The 19,560-nt window shown below is 36.9% G+C and overlaps 1 protein-coding gene across 1 annotated transcript in view; it reads left to right on the top strand.

Annotated features, from left to right (window-relative positions):
- PTPRQ (protein tyrosine phosphatase receptor type Q) overlaps positions 1-19,560 on the top strand; it is a 261,122-nt gene that overhangs the window by 37,620 nt on the left and 203,942 nt on the right. The window contains exons 17-22 of the mRNA XM_037042809.1: positions 7,018-7,183; positions 8,193-8,453; positions 14,293-14,453; positions 15,257-15,368; positions 16,044-16,270; positions 18,840-18,909. Of these exons, the coding sequence (XP_036898704.1) occupies positions 7,018-7,183; positions 8,193-8,453; positions 14,293-14,453; positions 15,257-15,368; positions 16,044-16,270; positions 18,840-18,909 (997 nt within the window). The remainder of the gene's footprint in view (positions 1-7,017; positions 7,184-8,192; positions 8,454-14,292; positions 14,454-15,256; positions 15,369-16,043; positions 16,271-18,839; positions 18,910-19,560) is intronic.

Genomic DNA, 19,560 nt, shown 5'->3' with positions numbered 1-19,560 from the left:
AAGGTCATTAAAGTCTATGTCATGAGAACCTAAGAACACAAGTATCACATTTCTTACGAGATTATGACATCAACTTAATTTTAATTTTTATGTTTTTCAGAATTAAGCTCTTAGTGACATATTTATGCAAAATATTCTGGTAATAAATATTGTGATAGAATTTTCTTTACACAGTAGAAATACTTACTTGTTTTGCCCAGCATTCTGAGAGTTCAAAAGATAGGGAACATGTATTAGTGTGGGCAAACTGTGAAATTCATTTAAACACCAAATATTTGTTCTAGTTAGTAATCCCCTGAAAGTATTAGATTGCTGACGTTCTTTTTCATGAGCATTGTGAGTACAAAACTATTTGTATTTTTAAATAGAATCTCAGAGCTGTAATGGAACTGAAGGTATAATCTATTCCAAGCATAAAAATAAATATTAACTTGCATGTTTAAGACCTAAGATAATTCACTGTGAACTTAGAAAAAATCAAATACTTGACATAGAACATTTATGGAAGTTTGCCATTTCCTTTTGTACACATTTTAACTATTTGTTATGAACTCTGAGGGAAGTCATAGACCAGTGCTGGCCAGTAGACATATAATGTGAACCACAAGTGAAAGTCATATGTGTAACTTTAAATTTTCTAATAGTAAAAAGTAAAAATAAACAAGGGAAATTAATTTCAGTAATTTCATATACCTCAACATATGCAAAATATTAACATGTAAACAGTATGTAAATTATTGAGATATTTTATGTTATTTTTTATACTAACTTAAAAATCTAGTGTCTGAGACCCTGGTTGGGTGGCTCAGTTAGTTAGAGTGTTGCTCCAATGTGCCAAGGTTGTGAATTTGATTCCTGGTCAGGGCACATACAATAATCAACTAATGGTGTCCTGGCTGGTGTGGCTCAGTTGACTGAGCGGGCCTGTGAACAGAAAGGTCATTGGTTCGATTCCCCTGTCAGGGCACATGCCTGAGTTGCAGGCCAGGTCCCAGCTTGGGTGTCTGCGAGAGGCAACCAATTGACGTTTCTCTGACACATTGATGTTTCATTCCCTCTCTTTTTCCCTCCCTTCCCTTTTCTTTCTTAAAAAAAAAATTCAACCAATGGATGCATAACTAAGTGGAACAACAAGTCAATATTTCTCTCTCTGTCTTTCTATCTCCCTCCCTTTCTCTCCCTAAAATCAATCAATCAAAAAAATTTAGTGTCTGTTTTATACTTTTAAAAATTCTCAACTCAAACTAGAAACATTTGAAGTAGTCAATAGCCACATGTGACAAGGGACTATCATTTTGGACTGCAGTTACAGTGAGTGACTGTTGTCACCAAGATAAGTGGAAGATGGCAAAAACCGATGCATAAGTGCCCAGCCTAAATCCTACTCTTTCTTGAAGCCCTCTCTGATCTTATCAGTGGAGAATAACATTTCCTTGCACGAAGCCTTTATGAAACTTCTGTTTAACAGTTTCTGTTGTTTTTAACATGTTACTGTGTAATGCTATTGTTGATGTGCGTGTGCTAACATCACTATTTCCTTGAGGAACATTCTAGTTCTCCGTGGGAGTAAACTTTCAACATTAATATATGTGAAATAAAGTGTCACTTCCTTTTATTTGCCCATAGTTTCTATCTTCTAGACCTATGGGCTAGCCTTTTAATACAATACAACTTTGTTATATGTGCCTGTGTTCAATTATTTCATGATTTTATAGGGTGTGGTAGGTAGTATGTTGGAACAGAAGGATCAAGGCCCTGAAATTTCTTGCTTTGAATCACAACTTCCCCTCTATGGTGGGACCTTGGCAAATTTTTATACTCTGTAGTCCTGTTTTGTCATCTGTTAATGAAGATTATTGTTATCCTGTGGAATTGTTGAGAGAATTCAATGAGATAATGTTTGGCAACTGCTTTGCCCTCTGAGGGAAGGCCTTTTGTCTGCTTTGCTTACCTTTTGGTACCATTACTGAGGCCAGTATCTGACATAGAGCTGGAGTCAATAAATATTTTTATGAGTGAATGATTGATCAAGTTTTCATTGTTTATATTTCACAATAAAAGAAGCTGGATTTTAATGTGAATCTCCCTTTACCCTCTCCATTGTCACACAGTCATTAGAACTGTCTTTCTTAAAAGTAAAAGTAAATGTATCCTATTTGTGCTTCAAAGGTTTCTTACCCTGGCTTACAAGGTTCTACCTGTTTCTTGTTAACCCCGCTGCTCTCAGGAAAGGACACAGTGCTGCGATCACTTGCTTGGTTATGTCTGATTCTTCCCATCTGCTCCTCCCTCAATTTATCAGCTTGTTAGTTCTGCCACTTCTCCCTCCAAAATAGATTCTTATTATGTCTACTTGCTTCCATCCCTACTCCACCGCTCTTGTCCCAGGAACTGTCATTTCTTACTGAGACCAGCAGCCTAGGTGGTAGATAACAACCTCTCACCTCCTCACCGGTCTGTTTCCATTCCTGAGTACCTTACAATCCAGTTTCCACAGAAGAGCCAGAGACAGCTATTAAAAATGTGGTGTCCCTCACTGGTTTAGCATCCGCCATAGATTTTCACTGCTCTTCAAATAAAATCTGAACTTCTTGCCATGGTCTCAAAGACCTGACCTGATTGGACATTCACCTACATGTTCTGCCTATTGAGTTACCACATTGAGAGTGTATTTGGCCTTTTCTGTTACTCAAGGACATCCCCATTGCAAGGTTTTTGTGCTTAACAGGCATTCTGCATCAATATCTTGCCTCCAGTTTTGTTAATTTTTTCTTGTCATTGAGTTTAAAGCTCAAATTTCATCTCCTCATATCCTCCCCTGATTACTAAATCTAAATAAAGCTGCTCTTTCTGTTCACTCACAGTGTTGCTGATTTATCTCATCCATTTATTTTTTGAGTTGTTAATTGTTAAATGCCACACTAGAAATGTAATTTCCTGCAATCAGAAACCTTTGCTATCTTATTTACATGTAATAATGCAGGCCCTATAATAGATGCTCTATAAATATTTGCTGAATAAATAAAATTTTACTTACCAGTGTTCCCACATATTATTGGGATAATGATGGAGGAAGACATTAATACTGTATATAGTTATCAGGAAAAGGTGGAACTCGAGATGAACTTTTAGTAATGGGTAAGATTCAGACTCATGGCAAAGAGGAGAGGATGTTCTATACTAGCAAGTTCACAAAGTCAGGAGTGAGCATTCTATCCGTTGTTTGTAAATGTCATTCAATAATAAGGATATCTTTAATAATTAATCATTCATGAAAAATTCTATCCTTCTAGAATGATTCAATTCATTCCTACATCCAGTGTAGGTATTCTCCAGTGAAAAATCTAAGCATTTTAAATATCAATTATAAGAGATCCATATTTTTATCTTTGTCTATCTATCCTGATTCATATTATTTCAAAGCAAATGCCCATAGGAGTGTCTTTTTAGGTGGTTAACTGAAGCCATAAAATTATTTGTTGCTGGATAAAATATATAACCATAGGCTTACTTTTTACTATATAAATTAACATTTCTTTCAGAGACTGTAAATTATGTACCCATTATTAAGTGAAACTTATTTTTAGAGGTCATGTTAATATTTAGGATTCAGATTATTTTTATTAACTATATTATATTACTAATGGTTATCTTAGTCTTACTAAACCAGTGAGATTATTTGTTAAATTTTAATGAATTAAGCAACAGTATCCTGGTTGCTTAGCAAAGTGTACTTGCATAATTGGGATCGTTTTCCTCATCATTTAAAATTAATCATCTCAAGTCTTCAAATTGTGCTTAAAAGTAAAAGTAAAGCATGGATTAAGTTTTCTTCCGTGGGTTTCTATTAGGCATGTGTAGTCCACACACTGGGAAACAAACATCTGTTTTTCAAATTGCATTTTTAAAATTTAAATATTTCTCATCTTTAGATCTCTATAATTCCTTTTACTTCTACCTCGACATTAGTGTCTTAATATGTCTCCTTTTTATTGTATTTTTTCCATTACCACTTAGTCCCCTTATCCCCTCCTTCCCTCTATAATCACCACACTGTTGTCCACATCCATGAGTCCTTGTTCCTTTTTTCTTTATTCCTCCATTAATATGGCTCTTTTATATGTCTGAATTTACCACTCTATTAAGACATTATTTTCACTGTTTCCATGTACTTTCTCTCACCTTCCCTTTTCAGAACAGAAGTACTTAGCATTCTACTCACTCCTCCTATCTTTTCATATGCCAAATAAGCAAAGGAGCTGTCAGTGACACCTTATAAATCAATAAGCAATGATGTGCATCTAGACCTCATGATTATCTTCCTCCAGTAACAGAATACTCTTCCCACAGGATGGTGAACATGTCTGTTTAGAAAATTTGACTCTGTCAGATAATGTTTTTAAAAAATAGTAAAGTTAAAATGATTAAAAAATTAATGTGATTACTTCATTTTGAAATACCTTTCTGTTTTACAATGTGAAATACAGAGTGAAGAAGAGTAAAGATTGTTATATAAGTAGTCTTTAATGAATAAAAATGTCTCCAAGGTATTGGAACTGTCAGACCGCTCCACTGAAAGTTTCTAAAGGCAATGCCAATTCTAAAAACTTTAATGAATAATTGATTGGCTCAGGTTATGATAAAAGATGGGCTGACATGGAGTGTGACACTTGTCATTCATTCATCAAAAAAATTGGAGCACCTTCTTTAATCTAGGTGTCTGCTTTGGTCCTCTCCCTTGCTGGTTTTGTCTACTCCTCTGGCTGACACTGACCGGCTCCCAGTGACATCTTTTTAACCGTTCTGTCTCCTGGGACACATGCCTAAGTTCTCTGGAGGTCCCTGGGGGTTGTCTCCACTGCCCACTTCCTTGGCATGCTAGACTAGCTTTGGCTCATCCTCTTATAACCCCTCTCGGCTCTTCTCTCTGGTGTTACATCCTGCTGCCTTTGCTGCTAGGGTCTGTTTGCACTGAGGCCAGCCATCTTGGGTGGGGTACTGGGAAGAATGTTCAAGCCTGACCTCTTTCTCTCTGGTCATGCATGACCATGGGAGACTCTGGCATCTTTGCTAGGTTAAAGGTGGGTGTATGGTATTTCCAGTCAAGATGGAGGTGTAGGTAGATACACTTTGGCTCCTTGCACAACTGAAAGAACAACAACAAATTTAAAAACAAAAATAACCAGAACTTCCGAAAACTGAACTATATGGAAGTCCGAAAACCAAGGAATTAATGAAGAAACATTCATTCAGACTGCTAGGAGGGGCAGAGACAGGCAGACAGAGCAGAGAGGATGAGCATCAAGGCAGCAGCTGGAAGACTGGGGGTTCCCGTGTTTGCGTGTGGATAAACTGGGAAGAAAAACTGGGAATGGAGACAGACTGCACAACCCAGGGTTCCAGTGGGGGGAAATAAAGCCTGAAAGCTTCTGACTGCAAAAACCCGTGGGGGTTGTGGCAGCAGAAGGAACTCCCAGCCTCAAATGTGAATTCATTGGAGAGACTCACAGGGTCCTAGAATGTACACAACCCACCCATCTGGGAATCAGCAGCAGAAGGGCTCAGTTTGCTTATGGGTAGTGGGGGAAGTGACTGAAAAATCAGCCCAGGGCCCAGCAAGTGGCACTGTTCCCTCTCAGACCCCTCCCCACACAATGCAGACAAAGGGGTTGCTCTGCCTTGGGGAATGCCTAAGGCTCCTCCCCTTACAATGTAACAACTATACCAAGACAAAAGATATATGGCCCAAATGAAAGAACAAATCAGAGTTCCAGAAAAAAATACAACTAAGCAATGGAGAAATAGACAACCTATCAGATGTAGAGTTCAAAACACTGGTAATCAGGATGCTCACAGAAATGATTGCGTATTGTCACAAAATAGAGGAAAACATGATGGCTATGCAAAGTGAATTAAAGAAAAATGTGCATGGAACCAACAGTGAAGGGAAGGAACCTGGGACTTAAATCAACAATCTGGAGCAGAAGGAAGAGATAAACATTCAACCAGAACAGAATGAAGAAATAACAATTCAAGAATATGAGGAGAGGCTTAGGAAACTCTGGGACAACTTTAATGTTCCAACATCTGAATGATAGGAGTGCCAGAAGAAGAATAAGAGCAAGAAATTGAAAGCTTACTTGAAAAAATAATATAGGAGAACTTCCCTAATCTGGGAAAGAAAATAGACTTCCAGGAAGTCCAGGAAGCCCAGAGAGTCCCAAAGAAGTTGGACCCAAGAAAGCACACACCAAGGCATATCATAATTGCATTAGCCAAGATTAAAGAGAAGGAGAGAGTCTTAAAAATGGCGACAGAAAAGGAGAAAATGGTACAACTGTAATAGCATAATCAATAAAAATATATTTTTTAAAAGGTGGGTATACAGTTCTATAGCTCTTAATTGTGCTCTGCTCTCTCCAATTTTCTTTTTCTGTGCCTAACCAGCACGTGAGCAAAAGTCTGATGCCTACGTATGTGACATATTAAGAAGTGTTATTTTCTCTAACAGGCACCCTCAGTTTATGGTGGCCTTCCTCATTTAGCTAGAGTGTGGGCAGAAGCCCTACTTCCCACCTCTTGTGTGGCCAGGAAAAGTTGTACTGTTGTCCACGGGGCCCTAAACTCAGGACTTCAGTAGGTCCTGCTTTCTCCTCCTCTTGTCTTCTCCTTACATGGAGTTGGTGGAGTGGGAATGCAGCTTTCCATATTATTTTTTGCTTTCAAGTGACCAACAGGAAAAGTCTCAATCATCATATACATATACAAATCAGAATATATATAAGTGAAAAGTAAAAACAATTTGAGATTATGGGTTTTTTAGTGAATGACTTCTAATTCAGTCCTCTGTGCTTATTATTATGTGGACTATACTCTTGTTCAGCCTCATTTAACCTCAGATTGCTTCTCGGTAAAGATAGGAAGGATTATGGCCCCTACCTTGCAGAAGCTAGTGACCAGTACAAGGTTGATGCTTTTTAAACCATGAAAACATAAGTTTATCTCTCTTCCTTCTAGGTATCCTATTATATGACCTCTAAAAAGGAAAAGCTATTTAAAGTAGTTGCTTATGGCAATAAAGTCAAAGTAAAGAACTTGACTCCGGGTGTGGACTACATGTTTCATGTGAAGACAGTAAGAGGCAAAGATTACAGTGTGTCTGTAATGAAAAAAGCGACCACAAGTAAGCCTACATTAAGAATGAAATCTTTGCTGTATAGTTTTAAAAAGTTGAATGCATTTTGTTTCAGCACACATACAGCTATTTTAAAACACAAAGCTTGGTCATAAAGGAATAATGATTAAAAAATATGTTGAGAACTCTGAAGAAAAATTTGACTTAAACATTTTTGTATATATAAATGTATTGGGAACTACACAGAGTGATTTCTTAAATTTGAAGCCAATGTCTATATGTCTTATAACATGTATGTCACACATATGGAGCATATGTGCATATAATTTATGCTTGTATGTGTGTACACACAGCATATATGTTTCATGGTATAAATGATTTAATTTGTTTTACTTCCCCTGATGTTTGTAAATGGGTTTCATAATGTTTGGGGATTGTGAGGAGTTACAGTATTTATTACCAATAATTCTTGTGAAAGATTGTGAGGTCTGTAGGATCCCCTCTCGTTGGACACCAGTCCTGCAAGAAACAACATTACTTCCATTGATGAGAAATGAAATGCAGTGATGGAGGACTGTTACAAACTTTGGTGTAACTAGACCACACTTGCAAATGCCCTTCCTTTTCTTCTGGTCCTCACTACGTCTCTATCTTGTTTTTTCTGTCTTATCTTCATTCAACATTAACTCAACATTCGAGGTTAAGTTGCATTAATTGCTAGGTGGTAGCTGATAAACCTGTGATTATATAACAATATTAAGGACACATGAGTGTAAAGGAATGACTGTTGGAAGGGGTTTCAGATTGGTTAAGGAAAGATACTGGGGAAAGAGGGAGGAGGTTAATGTGTCACTTAAAATATGTATGTGTTAATGTTATATACACATATAACACATGTATATAATGTTCTATTTCTCTATTTGCAGGACTATGTAGGGCATTGTACATGAGTAAATTTAAGAATGATTACATAGGTGTTTAATTACATTATTTGTGTTTGCTTTATTTCTATGTATATGTGCAATTTTATTTACCTATAATTTACCCTTTTCAATAGAACCTTCCAAAATCTGTGGCTTAACATTAAAAGCCGTGAATACTTCTTCTGCACATTTAGTGTGGAATCCAACAGAGACCAACTTCACTCATTACAAGATTTACCTATCAAACAGAACATTTGCAAAAGACTATCCCATTAGGGGAAGGATGACTGAGTACACAGTTACAGACCTGACTCCTGGCGGAATATATAACATTACAGTACACAGAATGAGAGGCAGTGTTGAAGGATCTGGGACATCTATCAGAGTTGTTGCAGGTATACACATTCTTTTTGATATTTAAAAAATTATCTTTGTATTGCATATTGTACTGTTCAAGATAAAACTTCAATGCAATTTTTATAAAACTTGAAAACTTTCAGTGTACAGAATAGTTCAGAGGGTAGAAATATTCATTTTACTGCAATATTCTGAGGATTTTTGAGATAACATATAAAATATACATTGAATGTAACAATATCTGGCACATAGTCAATACTCAATAAATATAGCCACTATTATATTTAGTTTCACATCTAATTAGAAGTCCAGCTAGTGAAAGTAAATGTTGATCTGAAGATCATCCAGTCTCCTGAAAACTTGTTCTTTGTCCTTGTCATCCCTCTATGTGCTGTGCCCATGGAAAAGCATAATCTTAGGATGTGCACAGAGTAGTAAAAAGTGAAAGCAGGGAAACACATGGTATAAGTCAAATTAATAGGTGAAGCAGTGAATGCATGTTCCAACAATGTGGTTGCATGGAAAGGGAATGACTAGCTCCATGGCATGGATGGAGAAGGTTCCTGGTAATATCTGCAAAAGGATGGGGACTTTTCTTTCTAGTCAGACTAGAGGGCACTTGGGGTGTGTGGACAGGTGGACTCAATAGAGAGGGGGGACAGCCTATGCAAAATTATGGAGCTGTAAGTGAATATGGTGTATTTGTGAATTATAAGCAATTCAATTCTGCAGGGATTTGCTGTTTTTATATGAAAATAGAACAAAATCTTATTCTGAATAATTTAAAGCATTGTTTTAAAATTCAGCTGAAGCTAGAAACCTGTCAGGGTTTTAGACTTTTCAAAAGACAGCAGGCTTCAGCAATAACTCATAAGATTCCTCTTAGGTGTGGATTCAACAGACAATCCAAAGCAGACATGAGATGATAACTCAGTCTATGGACATTTATGTTATGCAGCAGTTACACACTGTGTTTCCTATTGCTGCTATGCCAAAACAACACATACTTAGTGGCTTCAAACAACAATAAAAAACTTTTGTCATAGTTCCTAAGTCCAACATAGATCTCACCAGGCTAAAATCAAGGTACTGAAAGGGTTGTGTTCCATTCTGTAGGTTATAGGGAAACATCTACTTTGCTCATTCAGGTCATTTGCAGAATTCAGCCCTTTGTGGTTGTAGGATTGAGGTAGTCTTTTCTTGCTGGCTGTCAGATGAGAATTGATCTTAGGTTCAGGTGGCGCCTCACTGTAGGGGAGACTTTGCCCGCAAGTCTCCCCATCTGCCATGGATGAAAATAAAATTGCCAAGACATGACCTTCTTGAGGAGGAAAGGTGGTCAATCTCTCACAGGAGAAGGACCAAGAGTCCCTTCCTCAAGGGCTTTTATTAGGTTAGTAACACACAGGAATACAGGTAAAGCTCATCAATCAATGTTGGGAGGCAAGGATCAAACAGATAACATTTCAAAGAAATCTGAGGGCTTAATCTGAGTCAGTGTCTGTCAGATAAGGGGGTTGCAAAAAGTTTGGGAGACATGCTCATTTCCTGCTCTGACCCTTATTATATCAATGAAAGCATTCTTAGCAAAGCAGGCTTCACAGGACTTTATGAATTCCTTCTTATGCCCAATCACCCCAGAACCTGCTCTAGCCCACAGAGGACTGTACTGCCCTCTCCATCATAGGTTTTTAGGCTTAAGTGTTTGAGAGCTAGGAAGCGCTTCTCCCAGACAGAAATGGGGACTCAGGCTATATCAGAATAGCTGGGGAGTGAGGGTCCATCACCCCCTCTTTGCTGCAGCTCCCCGAGTCCTTCCTTGACAGCCTCCCAAGTGATTGTGTCTGGCTTAGGTTGCCCCCCACTGTGAGGGGCCATATCTCTCATTGACTGGGCTACTGACCAAGCGTTGGGGGCCAGAGATGGATGAAGCAGAAGCAGCACTCCTGCCAGGGAGATAAGCTTTGTCTCCTTAGTGGCTCACAGTCCGAAGGTCGCTCACTCAGCCTTATCCATGGGGGGCGGTTACAACTCCTGAAACCAGGCAGGGCAGTTCCCAACACCTCATTTCTTGGCTTGTGATACTTTTCCTCTGTCTTCAAAACCAGCAAAGGAAGGTTAAGTTGCACTCAGGCTTCAGCTCACTCCTGCCTCCTTTCCCACCACATCTGACAGTTCTGTCTTTCTCTTCCACTTTTAAGGGCTTGTGTGTTTAGATGGGGCGCACCTGGGTGATGGAGGTTCCTCTCCAGTTTAGGATTCACAGTCTTAAGCTTGAGCTCTGAAGCTGTTGTTCTGGGTCTAAATCCTGCTGCACCATTCACTTGTTTTTTTTTTTTTTTTGAGACCTTGAAAAGTTACCTAACTCCTTTGTTTCTCAATTTTTTCATTTTAAAATGTCAACAATAGTGGCATCTACCTGTGAATTGTTATGACTTCTACATAAAACAATGTGTGGAAGTGCTTAGCACAGAGCACAGTGTGTCATACACTTGGTTAGAGTTAGTTCTTATTTTTCATGTCCAATGCCTTAGTATCTCATCGGCCATAGCATATGTTTCGCCCAACCTATGATTTGCTCATGAAAAGTTTTAAATGTGATGATATTCAGAGCTTAGCATATGCAGTGTTGCTACACAGGAAGTAATAAAAGTCAATAATGATGGTAATGACACCTTTTAAAGTCTTCACATTTTATTTTTTGAAAGCTGTTCATTGTAGACTTGTTTTCTTGATGCTGTTTCGACAGGTTTGTGCAGCTCTTTTGTGAGTATTCTGAGCTATGTGACGTTCCGTTCTCACTTTGTATATACTCTTCTAGGAGTCAGAATCTGCTGAGGAGTCCTCTCTGTGTACCGTGCTCTGCCATTTAGAAGCTGTATTTAGTCTCTTTCTCAGGGGTTTAAGTACCACAGTTTGTATCAGAAGTTTGTTTTTGATGTTTCCCCAACTCTTCTGAGCTATTTTTTGTTACAGACACTGATCATGGGATCCTGTCTCTGTTTTTTTTTCTCTCAGCTTCTCAAAATGCAGTTTAGGTGAATTTGCTGAAATTCCAAGGGGAAAGTTGGGAGTGGCTTTAGAGGGGCACTGATGTGTAGTGATTAGCAACATGTGTATTGTGTCTTGAACTGTGGTGAGTCCAAGTTCAGATGTGCTCTGAGTGTGAAAGACACATGGGACTTCAAAGACAGCATGAAAGAGATTAACCATCTCAGTAATTTTATACTCATTCTATATGAAATGATATTTTGACATATTGGGTTAAATAAAATATTCAAATTAATTTTATATGTTTCTCTTTACTTTTTTAGTGTAACTCACATTACATTTTTATTGGACAGTACTGCTTTAGAAAATCATAAAGACATTCTTAAGCATATTTAAGTCTGTGAGATATCTTGCAATAGAGAAAACTGCTTAATGTATTTAAAAAAAGAAATTATTTGACACAGTGGTTCGATCACAAGGCATCTGTTAAATTCTAAGGATTTAGAGTTCTGAAGATTAACTTTTGGGAAACTATGGTCTAAAAAATATCAAATTAAGCCTTGAGTTCCTTTTGCTAGCCCTAATTAAATCAAACCCAGTGTGGTTAAAAAAAAAACTCCAAACATATCCACCTTTGGTTTTTATTGTTCTAGTAACAATTAAATTGAGAGTAATATTTTTTCCCAGTCTATAGAGAGTAATATTTTTGTTTCACATTTTCCTACCTTTTGAGATACTAAATTCTGTGAAGTACAAATCATCGATTCATTATAGGGTCTGCTTGCAGTTAGTTGAATCTTCCAGCCCATATCAGAAAGCTGCGCTCCCCCACCTGATTTAAATGTCGCTCCACGGCGGCCACCTTTGGCAGAGGGAAGCCTGGCTCCTCTCCGCCCAGACAGCCACGCTAGCCCAGCAGCTGGCCTCTCCGGTCATTTTTGCCTCTCTCCAAACCATGCAGTATTCATATACCATTCCAGAGTCATCTTTTAAAATTAAAAAAAAAAGTCATATTGATTTCCTGTTTAAAATTTTAAAAATGGATTACATTGTATTTAAGGGGAAAAATAAAATTATTATGGCCTGTATGTTCAAAGCAGACTGTTTCTCTTTCTTATGTCATCCCAGAAACTTAGGCTGGCTTTTCTCAGTTACTCTGACTGCTTCTCTCCACCCTGCTTTGAAAGGTCTTTACCAAACTGTCTTAAAGTTTTCAGGCCTTTCTTCCTGATCAGATTGGCAAATTTCCAGACAAATATATTCTTCCTGCTCTTGGTGAGACACGCTTCATCCTTAGCCAAGAGCTCTTCAGTGTATAACCTTACACCACAGTCTAGGAAACCGCATCCTATCTCACCACCATCTCGGTAAGCAGACCTTTACATCTCGCGGCTTCCTTTTTCTTCCGAAGTCTCAGCTGAGGTGTTTTCTAGTTTCTTAGCAAAGACTTCATGGATATCAATCATTTTCTGGGACCCTTGAAGCAACAGCATTAGCCCTTGTGTAAATCAGTAAGCGTTAGTAGTATTACTGGACTTTAGTCATGTTAAAATTTTGTTTGTTTTATTGTGAGGTGGCCAGGAGAATCAGGCTGTTTTCTCAAGCCTCAGTATACTGGTACAGCCAGGACACAGGTCTATGTGCAGAACGACCCGGGAAAATGCAGGCAGCTATGGACCACAAAGGAATTAGTATACCCCTCACAAACTGGGTATTTCTCTACTCTTTGGCCTTAGGTTTACAATGTTTCTAAAGAGTTAGTATAACACTGCAGTGCTCACAACATGGACAATTTGGACATGATGCCAAGGAATGACTGACTGTATCTTTGGGGAAAGTTGATTGATTGGTGGCAGTTTTAGGTACTAGGGAGTCATTACAAGCATTCAATGAAGTTTTCAAAGGGGATAAAGAAAAATCATTCTAAAAGTAACTCCCTCTCTTCCCCTCTAAGAGAGAAATTAAACTGTTAGGATTTCTATTTTATGCAATGTGCCATTATCCATTCTGTTGGGAAATGTACATTTTAAAAATTATCTCCATTTCAAATCAACCCTGGTAGCAGGGCTTTAAAATGATACGTGGAGTCTAATTCTTGATTCCAGATTCCTTTCTTTTGGAAATAGTGTTAAATTGGATCTGTATCAGGTATGCTTTTCCAAGGCTTGACCCTGATTTCTCTCCCTCCCATGTATTGTTTGTCTGGAATCTGCTGTAAAGATGAGGCCCAGGGAAAACCTGATTCACTGGCAGCCAATAAGAGCTTTAAGGACAAAACTCCCTTCAAGGAGGTACAGGCAGCATAAGCAAACTTTGGAAACAGAGGAAGCAAAGGCAGAAAAATACGGTTGAAATAGCTAGGAGAGTTAGGACTTATTGTTTAAAAACTATCATATTTCCTCTCCTTTATGAAGACTTAGTTTTCCTTTAAAAGAAACACTTAAGTAAATATTTATCAGAATTTCTCACCCTTTAAAAAATTTGGCATACTTTGGTTATGTATTTTTCCCAATAGTCTTCTATTTGGTAAATACCCAGGTAATTGGATTAATAGTTTGTAGTTACTTTGATATAAAATAATTTAATTTTTCTATTAGAAACTAACTTTAAAAAACCTTGTGGTCCACCAGCAGATTTAGTAGGTAAAAAATATCCCAGAAACAGATACCTAAATCAGTATATTATTTCTGATCCTTATAATTTAAAAATTGGTCCTTGTTAGAGATATAGATGCCCAAGACCTGTCAAGCTAGACAAAATTTGATAGACTCACTGCTTCCTGACAATGTGATTAGCTTGAAACTTGACCCTTAGACTATTGATTTTCATTTTTTCTTTGAAGCTTTAAGACAATAACTACTTCAAAACTCTGTTTTTCTATATGAGAACCGGAAAAACCTGAGAAACTTAAAGCCTTCAATATTTCCGCACATTCCTTCTCTCTGCACTGGAGCCTGCCCTCTGGCCACGTGGAAGGGTTTCATGTGGATCTGGTTCCCGACAGTGGCTTTGTTACTATCAAAGATCTTGGAGGTGGAGAGTATCAGGTATAGTTTTCATTATCATACTTGCCAAGCCAACTTGTATTTATATTTGGTCTGAATAAGAAAGTTCTTTATGAAACTCATCCACTATGAAAACTTACTCCTTTGAAAGTTTTTAAAAGTATATGATGAAGACGAAAGCACTTGTGCCGAATCGATGACTTTAAGTTTCGGCATTGGTGGACTGTTACCTTAGCAACGTCTATGCCTTTTTTTTTTTAAGTCTACCCTGAACCTACAGCCATCCATCCAAGGGTTCATGAATAGTTTAACACAGAAAGGGCAGAGCTTTTGAGTCATCCAGGCTCATTAATTGTGCACTTGCCAGGAGGATCTGTCTTTAAATCATTAATGCAGGCAACATTTCTCTCTAGAGCCATCAATGTGATTCCACCGCCTGAAAAATGTAATAATGATGGATATTCTTATCATTTTTTTCTTAGTTTTTATTGGAACTTCAGAGACACAGGTATTTCATATACACTTTGAAAAAACTAGAGCTAAGCAATGGGCTATAGGTTTTCTAAGACTCTTAAATAGTTGTTTCTTGTGACAATGAACTAGCATAGATAGAAATGTTGATTTAGTGTTTGAAAATGGGGAGTGTTTTGTAAGTTTTTATTTGGTGAACAGATATGGGGTAGAATACATTTATATTTTATAATATTATGACACTTGTGATATTTTAAACTGTAGAGTTAGACAGTAAAGTAAGTTTATTTTTCTAATTGTGACAGAGTCATTGTTTCAGCTTTGTTGCTTTTCAGGAAGAGTTTTGTTGCAATTGCTTGTTTTTGGTTTTCTAGGCTGATGTTTCTAATGCTGCTCCTGGTACTAGATACGATGTAACCATCTCTTCCGTTTCTGCCGCAACATACAGCTCACCTGCTAGTAGGACAGTGACAACGAATGTAACGAGTGAGTACTTGCTTACAATCACCTTTCTTTTTTCTCTGAAGTCTTTGGAGCTAGTATAGATCTACTGGACGGAAATCCTTCTATTAGCGACAAGTTCATTACATGCATGAAAACAGTGTGGTAATTAAAGCAAAATGGAAACTTAAGAAAGTGATCTGTTTAGAAGCTGCATTTTACTGGTTCTTTGGCTTCACTTCCTTTCAAAGACTAAAGATAATCTATACTTGTTTGTGAAACAGGTCAGGGATTGTTAATGGTAATATTTAAATAACACGGAGCCTGAAAACAAACTCATTATACTTGCTAAGAAAGAGTTGTTCCGTTTATAAGACTATATCTTGTTTTCTCAGTTTTTGTGTGTAAGTCTGGCACCAGTTAAGTTTCTTTAGAAAATAATCTGGCATCAGGAGTACATTTCAAGTGTAGTATTCAGTAGCACTCCATTTTTTACATAATTATAAAAGAATGCTTTTGGTATTCCCCAAAGCACTTAATCTTCTTACTTTTCTTTTGGTAGCAAAGTTCTAGGGAGGATAATAAACTCACATTCAAAAGAGACCATTGGTCTTTGGGAACCTCGAAGTCTACATTTGTAAATACTTTTCTTACCTATGATTGTGAAAACACAATAATTGTTTCACCTCTTAACAACATGATTTTTTAAAAAATAAATAGAACCAGGGCCTCCAGTCTTCCTAGCAGGAGAAAGAGTGGGCTCTGCTGGGATTCTTCTGTCTTGGAACACACCACCTAACCCAAATGGAAGGATTCTGTCCTACGTTGTGAAGTATAAGGAAGTTTGTCCATGGATGCAAACAGTATATACACAAGTGAGAGCAAAGCCAGACAGTCTGGAAGTTCTTCTGACTAATCTTAATCCTGGAACAACATATGAAATCAAGGTAATTATGTTGTTAGTAGTTACTTTGTATCAAAATATTTCATCTATTTTAAAAGTGAAGCAGCTTTTCCAACTAGTCAAGTCCTTACAGCTGAACAGAACAAGTGCCTTGAAAATGATGGGCTGCATCATGGCCTTATTAATTGAACATTATGTGCATTTATGTAACTTATCTATTTTAAAAAGCATTACCTTAGTGAATTTTTCAAGGAAAAAAAATCACATTTACATTAAATAGTTTAGGCTAGATAAGTGAAAATATTCTACTTTTTCAATTAAAATCAAAGAGTTAACTTTGTTATTTTTCTCTTAATCCGATTGTATTTGTATGTCAGTTATTGAAATTTTGGAAACTGGAATGAAAGTTCCTAAATAAGCTAGTTTTTCAAAAACAGTAATTCAACAATGCAGCTCTCTCAAAAAGCTCCATTCACCAATATTTCCAGATAATATACTATATGTTTGCGCTCATAAAAATTTTTAGTCCTTTACAATATTGAATACGCAAAACCTAACATTTTATTTAAAATTAAGTAAATAAGAACATATAAAGAACCATCCTAAATTAGGCCATATGAAAATGTTTACAATTAAGGGGTATTTGTGATATCTCCAGGGGCTAGTAAAAAGTGCAGATAGCTTCTTGCTCTTCTCTGTTTTCAGCATAAGATCGAAATGTTCTTTGAGCTTTGTAAGTAATTGAATGTTGGGAAAAATCTATAAGAACTGTATAAATATGTAATCATACATAGCTGGGGTGACCTTTTAGATGGTAAGAAGTGATGAAAAGAAAGGGTTTGCCTGGAGGGTTTTTTTTTTTTTACTGGAAGCATGCCTATTTGAGGAGTCAAAAAACATAACAAGAACGGCAGAGCCTATACCAATAGTAGGGATCTCCTAAATGAGGAACTAGAAAGCAAACTTCTGCTGATGCGGAGGTCAAAATCAGGTTGTTGTTGGCGATTTTGTTGCAGAAACATGGGTTAAAAAGTAAGAAACCTGTTCATAACTGGCATCTGAAAATGACAAACTACAGATGTTTTCTGTTAACAAGAACATATTAAGATTAATTTGTATGTTAAAGTATCCTGTTGAAGGTAATAAATAAAGATTAAATTTTAATGTGATATAGAATGCTTTGCCGACAGAAAGGTGATTTAGCCAACCTAGTTCTGCTTAGATCTATTTTTATGGAGTTTGAATTTTTATTCCTTTGAATTCTCTTATTTCAGGCCTATTGGGAAGCCCTTATTCTTCTTTTCATCCACACTTTATAAATCATTGTTGTGTCCTGTACACTGTTCAAATAAATGTTAACCACTGAAGAACCCCAAAGGGTATTTGGCATGGTACATTTGATATCTTTCTATATAGGTATCACATCTACATGATAAAGGGAAAATCCCATTAAGTACATTGCATGTGTTATTTCATTTAGTCTAGTCCTCAGAACAGTCCTATGATATAGATATATTATTATTCCTACTTCAAGGAAAAGAGAAGTGTGACTTAGAATAGTTAATTGACCCAACCTCCTCATCTGGGAATTGGTAGAGCTGCAATTTAAACCAACGCTGTCCGACTTCACTTGTGGCCTTTGGAAGAACTTAACAGTGTTGTCTCTTTGTGATACTTTCTCTGCCTACTCTTGTCTATTTGACTAGCTATCCAAGTGAAAGAGAATGTTTCCATCTTTTAATCCAGAATCCTTAGTCTAAATGATTAATTAACCTACTTATTTTAAAAATCGCTTTCCTGAGCATTTATTTGACTGATTAAATCGTAAATTCTAAGACCAGATGCCATAGCTAGGGTCTCACATTCCTTACCGAAATGACTGTTGTGTCTTGCACAGAGCGACAATAGTGGAAAGAGGTTGAACTTTAAAAATAAGCACAATTCAACTGAATTCTGGGTCTATCACTTATTCCTGTATGACTTCAGGCAAGTTATTTGACCTCTCTCAACCAGTTTCCTCATCTATAAACTTTATTTTTAGTCTTCACTCAGGAACATGTTTATTGATTTCAGAGAGGGAGAAGGGGGGAGAGGAGGAGAGAGAGAGAGAGAGGAACATCGATGTAGCTTTCTCTATGCACCTGATCAGGGATCGAAGCTGCAACATTTTGGTGTTTGGGAGGACGCTCTCACCAACTGAGCACCTGGCCAGGGCTCGTCTATAAATTGTTGACAGCAAAACCTCTTATTTTGATTATGGGATTAATATGATATCTGTAAAGTTGCTTGAAGATTCCCTAATACATAGAAGTTGCCCATAAATAGCAGTTGTTATGATTGCTACTAATATACTGTAAAACTTACTAATTTTTCCAGTAGGAATATGACAGATCTGTTGAATGAAAATATGCTGCAAATATATCCTTAGGGAAAATGAAAATAGGGACGAGCTCCATATGTGCCTTATACTTTGGGAATATTGTAGGAATTAGAGGGAAATATGTTTTTTATCAGTTTCTAAACAAAAAAGACATGTCAAAGTTTTATTATTTTAGACTATGATTAATTATAAAGTAAAACGCTGGAACATAAACTCTTTTGATCTGCTCTAGGTTGCTGCTGAAAACAGTGCTGGCATTGGAGTGTTCAGTGACCCATTTCTCTTCCAAACTGCAGAAAGTGGTAATTATCCTAAATTGTTTAATCTAAATTAACTTAGTTGTGAGTTTTTGTCATTTAAGATAAATAAGGATATTAATAAAAACCTGATGTTAAAATTCATAAAATTTTCAACAGCATGACCATTTAATTACTTTAGAATCTTCTTAGGTAGTTAATTTATTCATCAAAATATATGTTGTCATTTTTTATTATAAAAGCATTGTTATCTTAGGAAACCGAAAAAAGCACAAAAATAAAAAATGCAATGAAAATTATCCATTTTCCTGATATACAAAAAATCCTATTATCATTTTGCTGCATTTCAGGCTGATCTTCCCCCCTGTGAATATATTTCTATATAACTGTATGATGAAAGTTGGCGCGTGCCATTTGTGCAAATTTATATCTTGCATTTTTCTGTTAACGTCAAATCATAGGCATTTTCACAGCATTAAATTTTTGGAGGTGTGGATTTTAACAGTTATCATATTATCTGCAACATGTAGTCATTCTCAAACCATTTAAAAGACACCTCCATTCTTACAGTGTCAGAAAAAATCTTGTTGAAGTCATCACTTTTTATTGTATTTTATTGATTATGCTATTACAGCTATCCTGATTTTCCCCTTTGCTCCCCTCCACCCAGCACCCCCTACTCCCTCTGGCAATCCC

Source organism: Sturnira hondurensis, unplaced genomic scaffold (assembly GCF_014824575.4).
Source record: "Sturnira hondurensis isolate 20B ecotype Veracruz unplaced genomic scaffold, ASM1482457v3 Scaffold0003801, whole genome shotgun sequence".
NCBI classification, from domain to species: Eukaryota; Metazoa; Chordata; class Mammalia; order Chiroptera; family Phyllostomidae; genus Sturnira; species Sturnira hondurensis.
The sequence above is the reverse complement of the archived record's forward strand: the minus strand, read 5'-3'. Positions and strand labels throughout refer to the sequence as shown.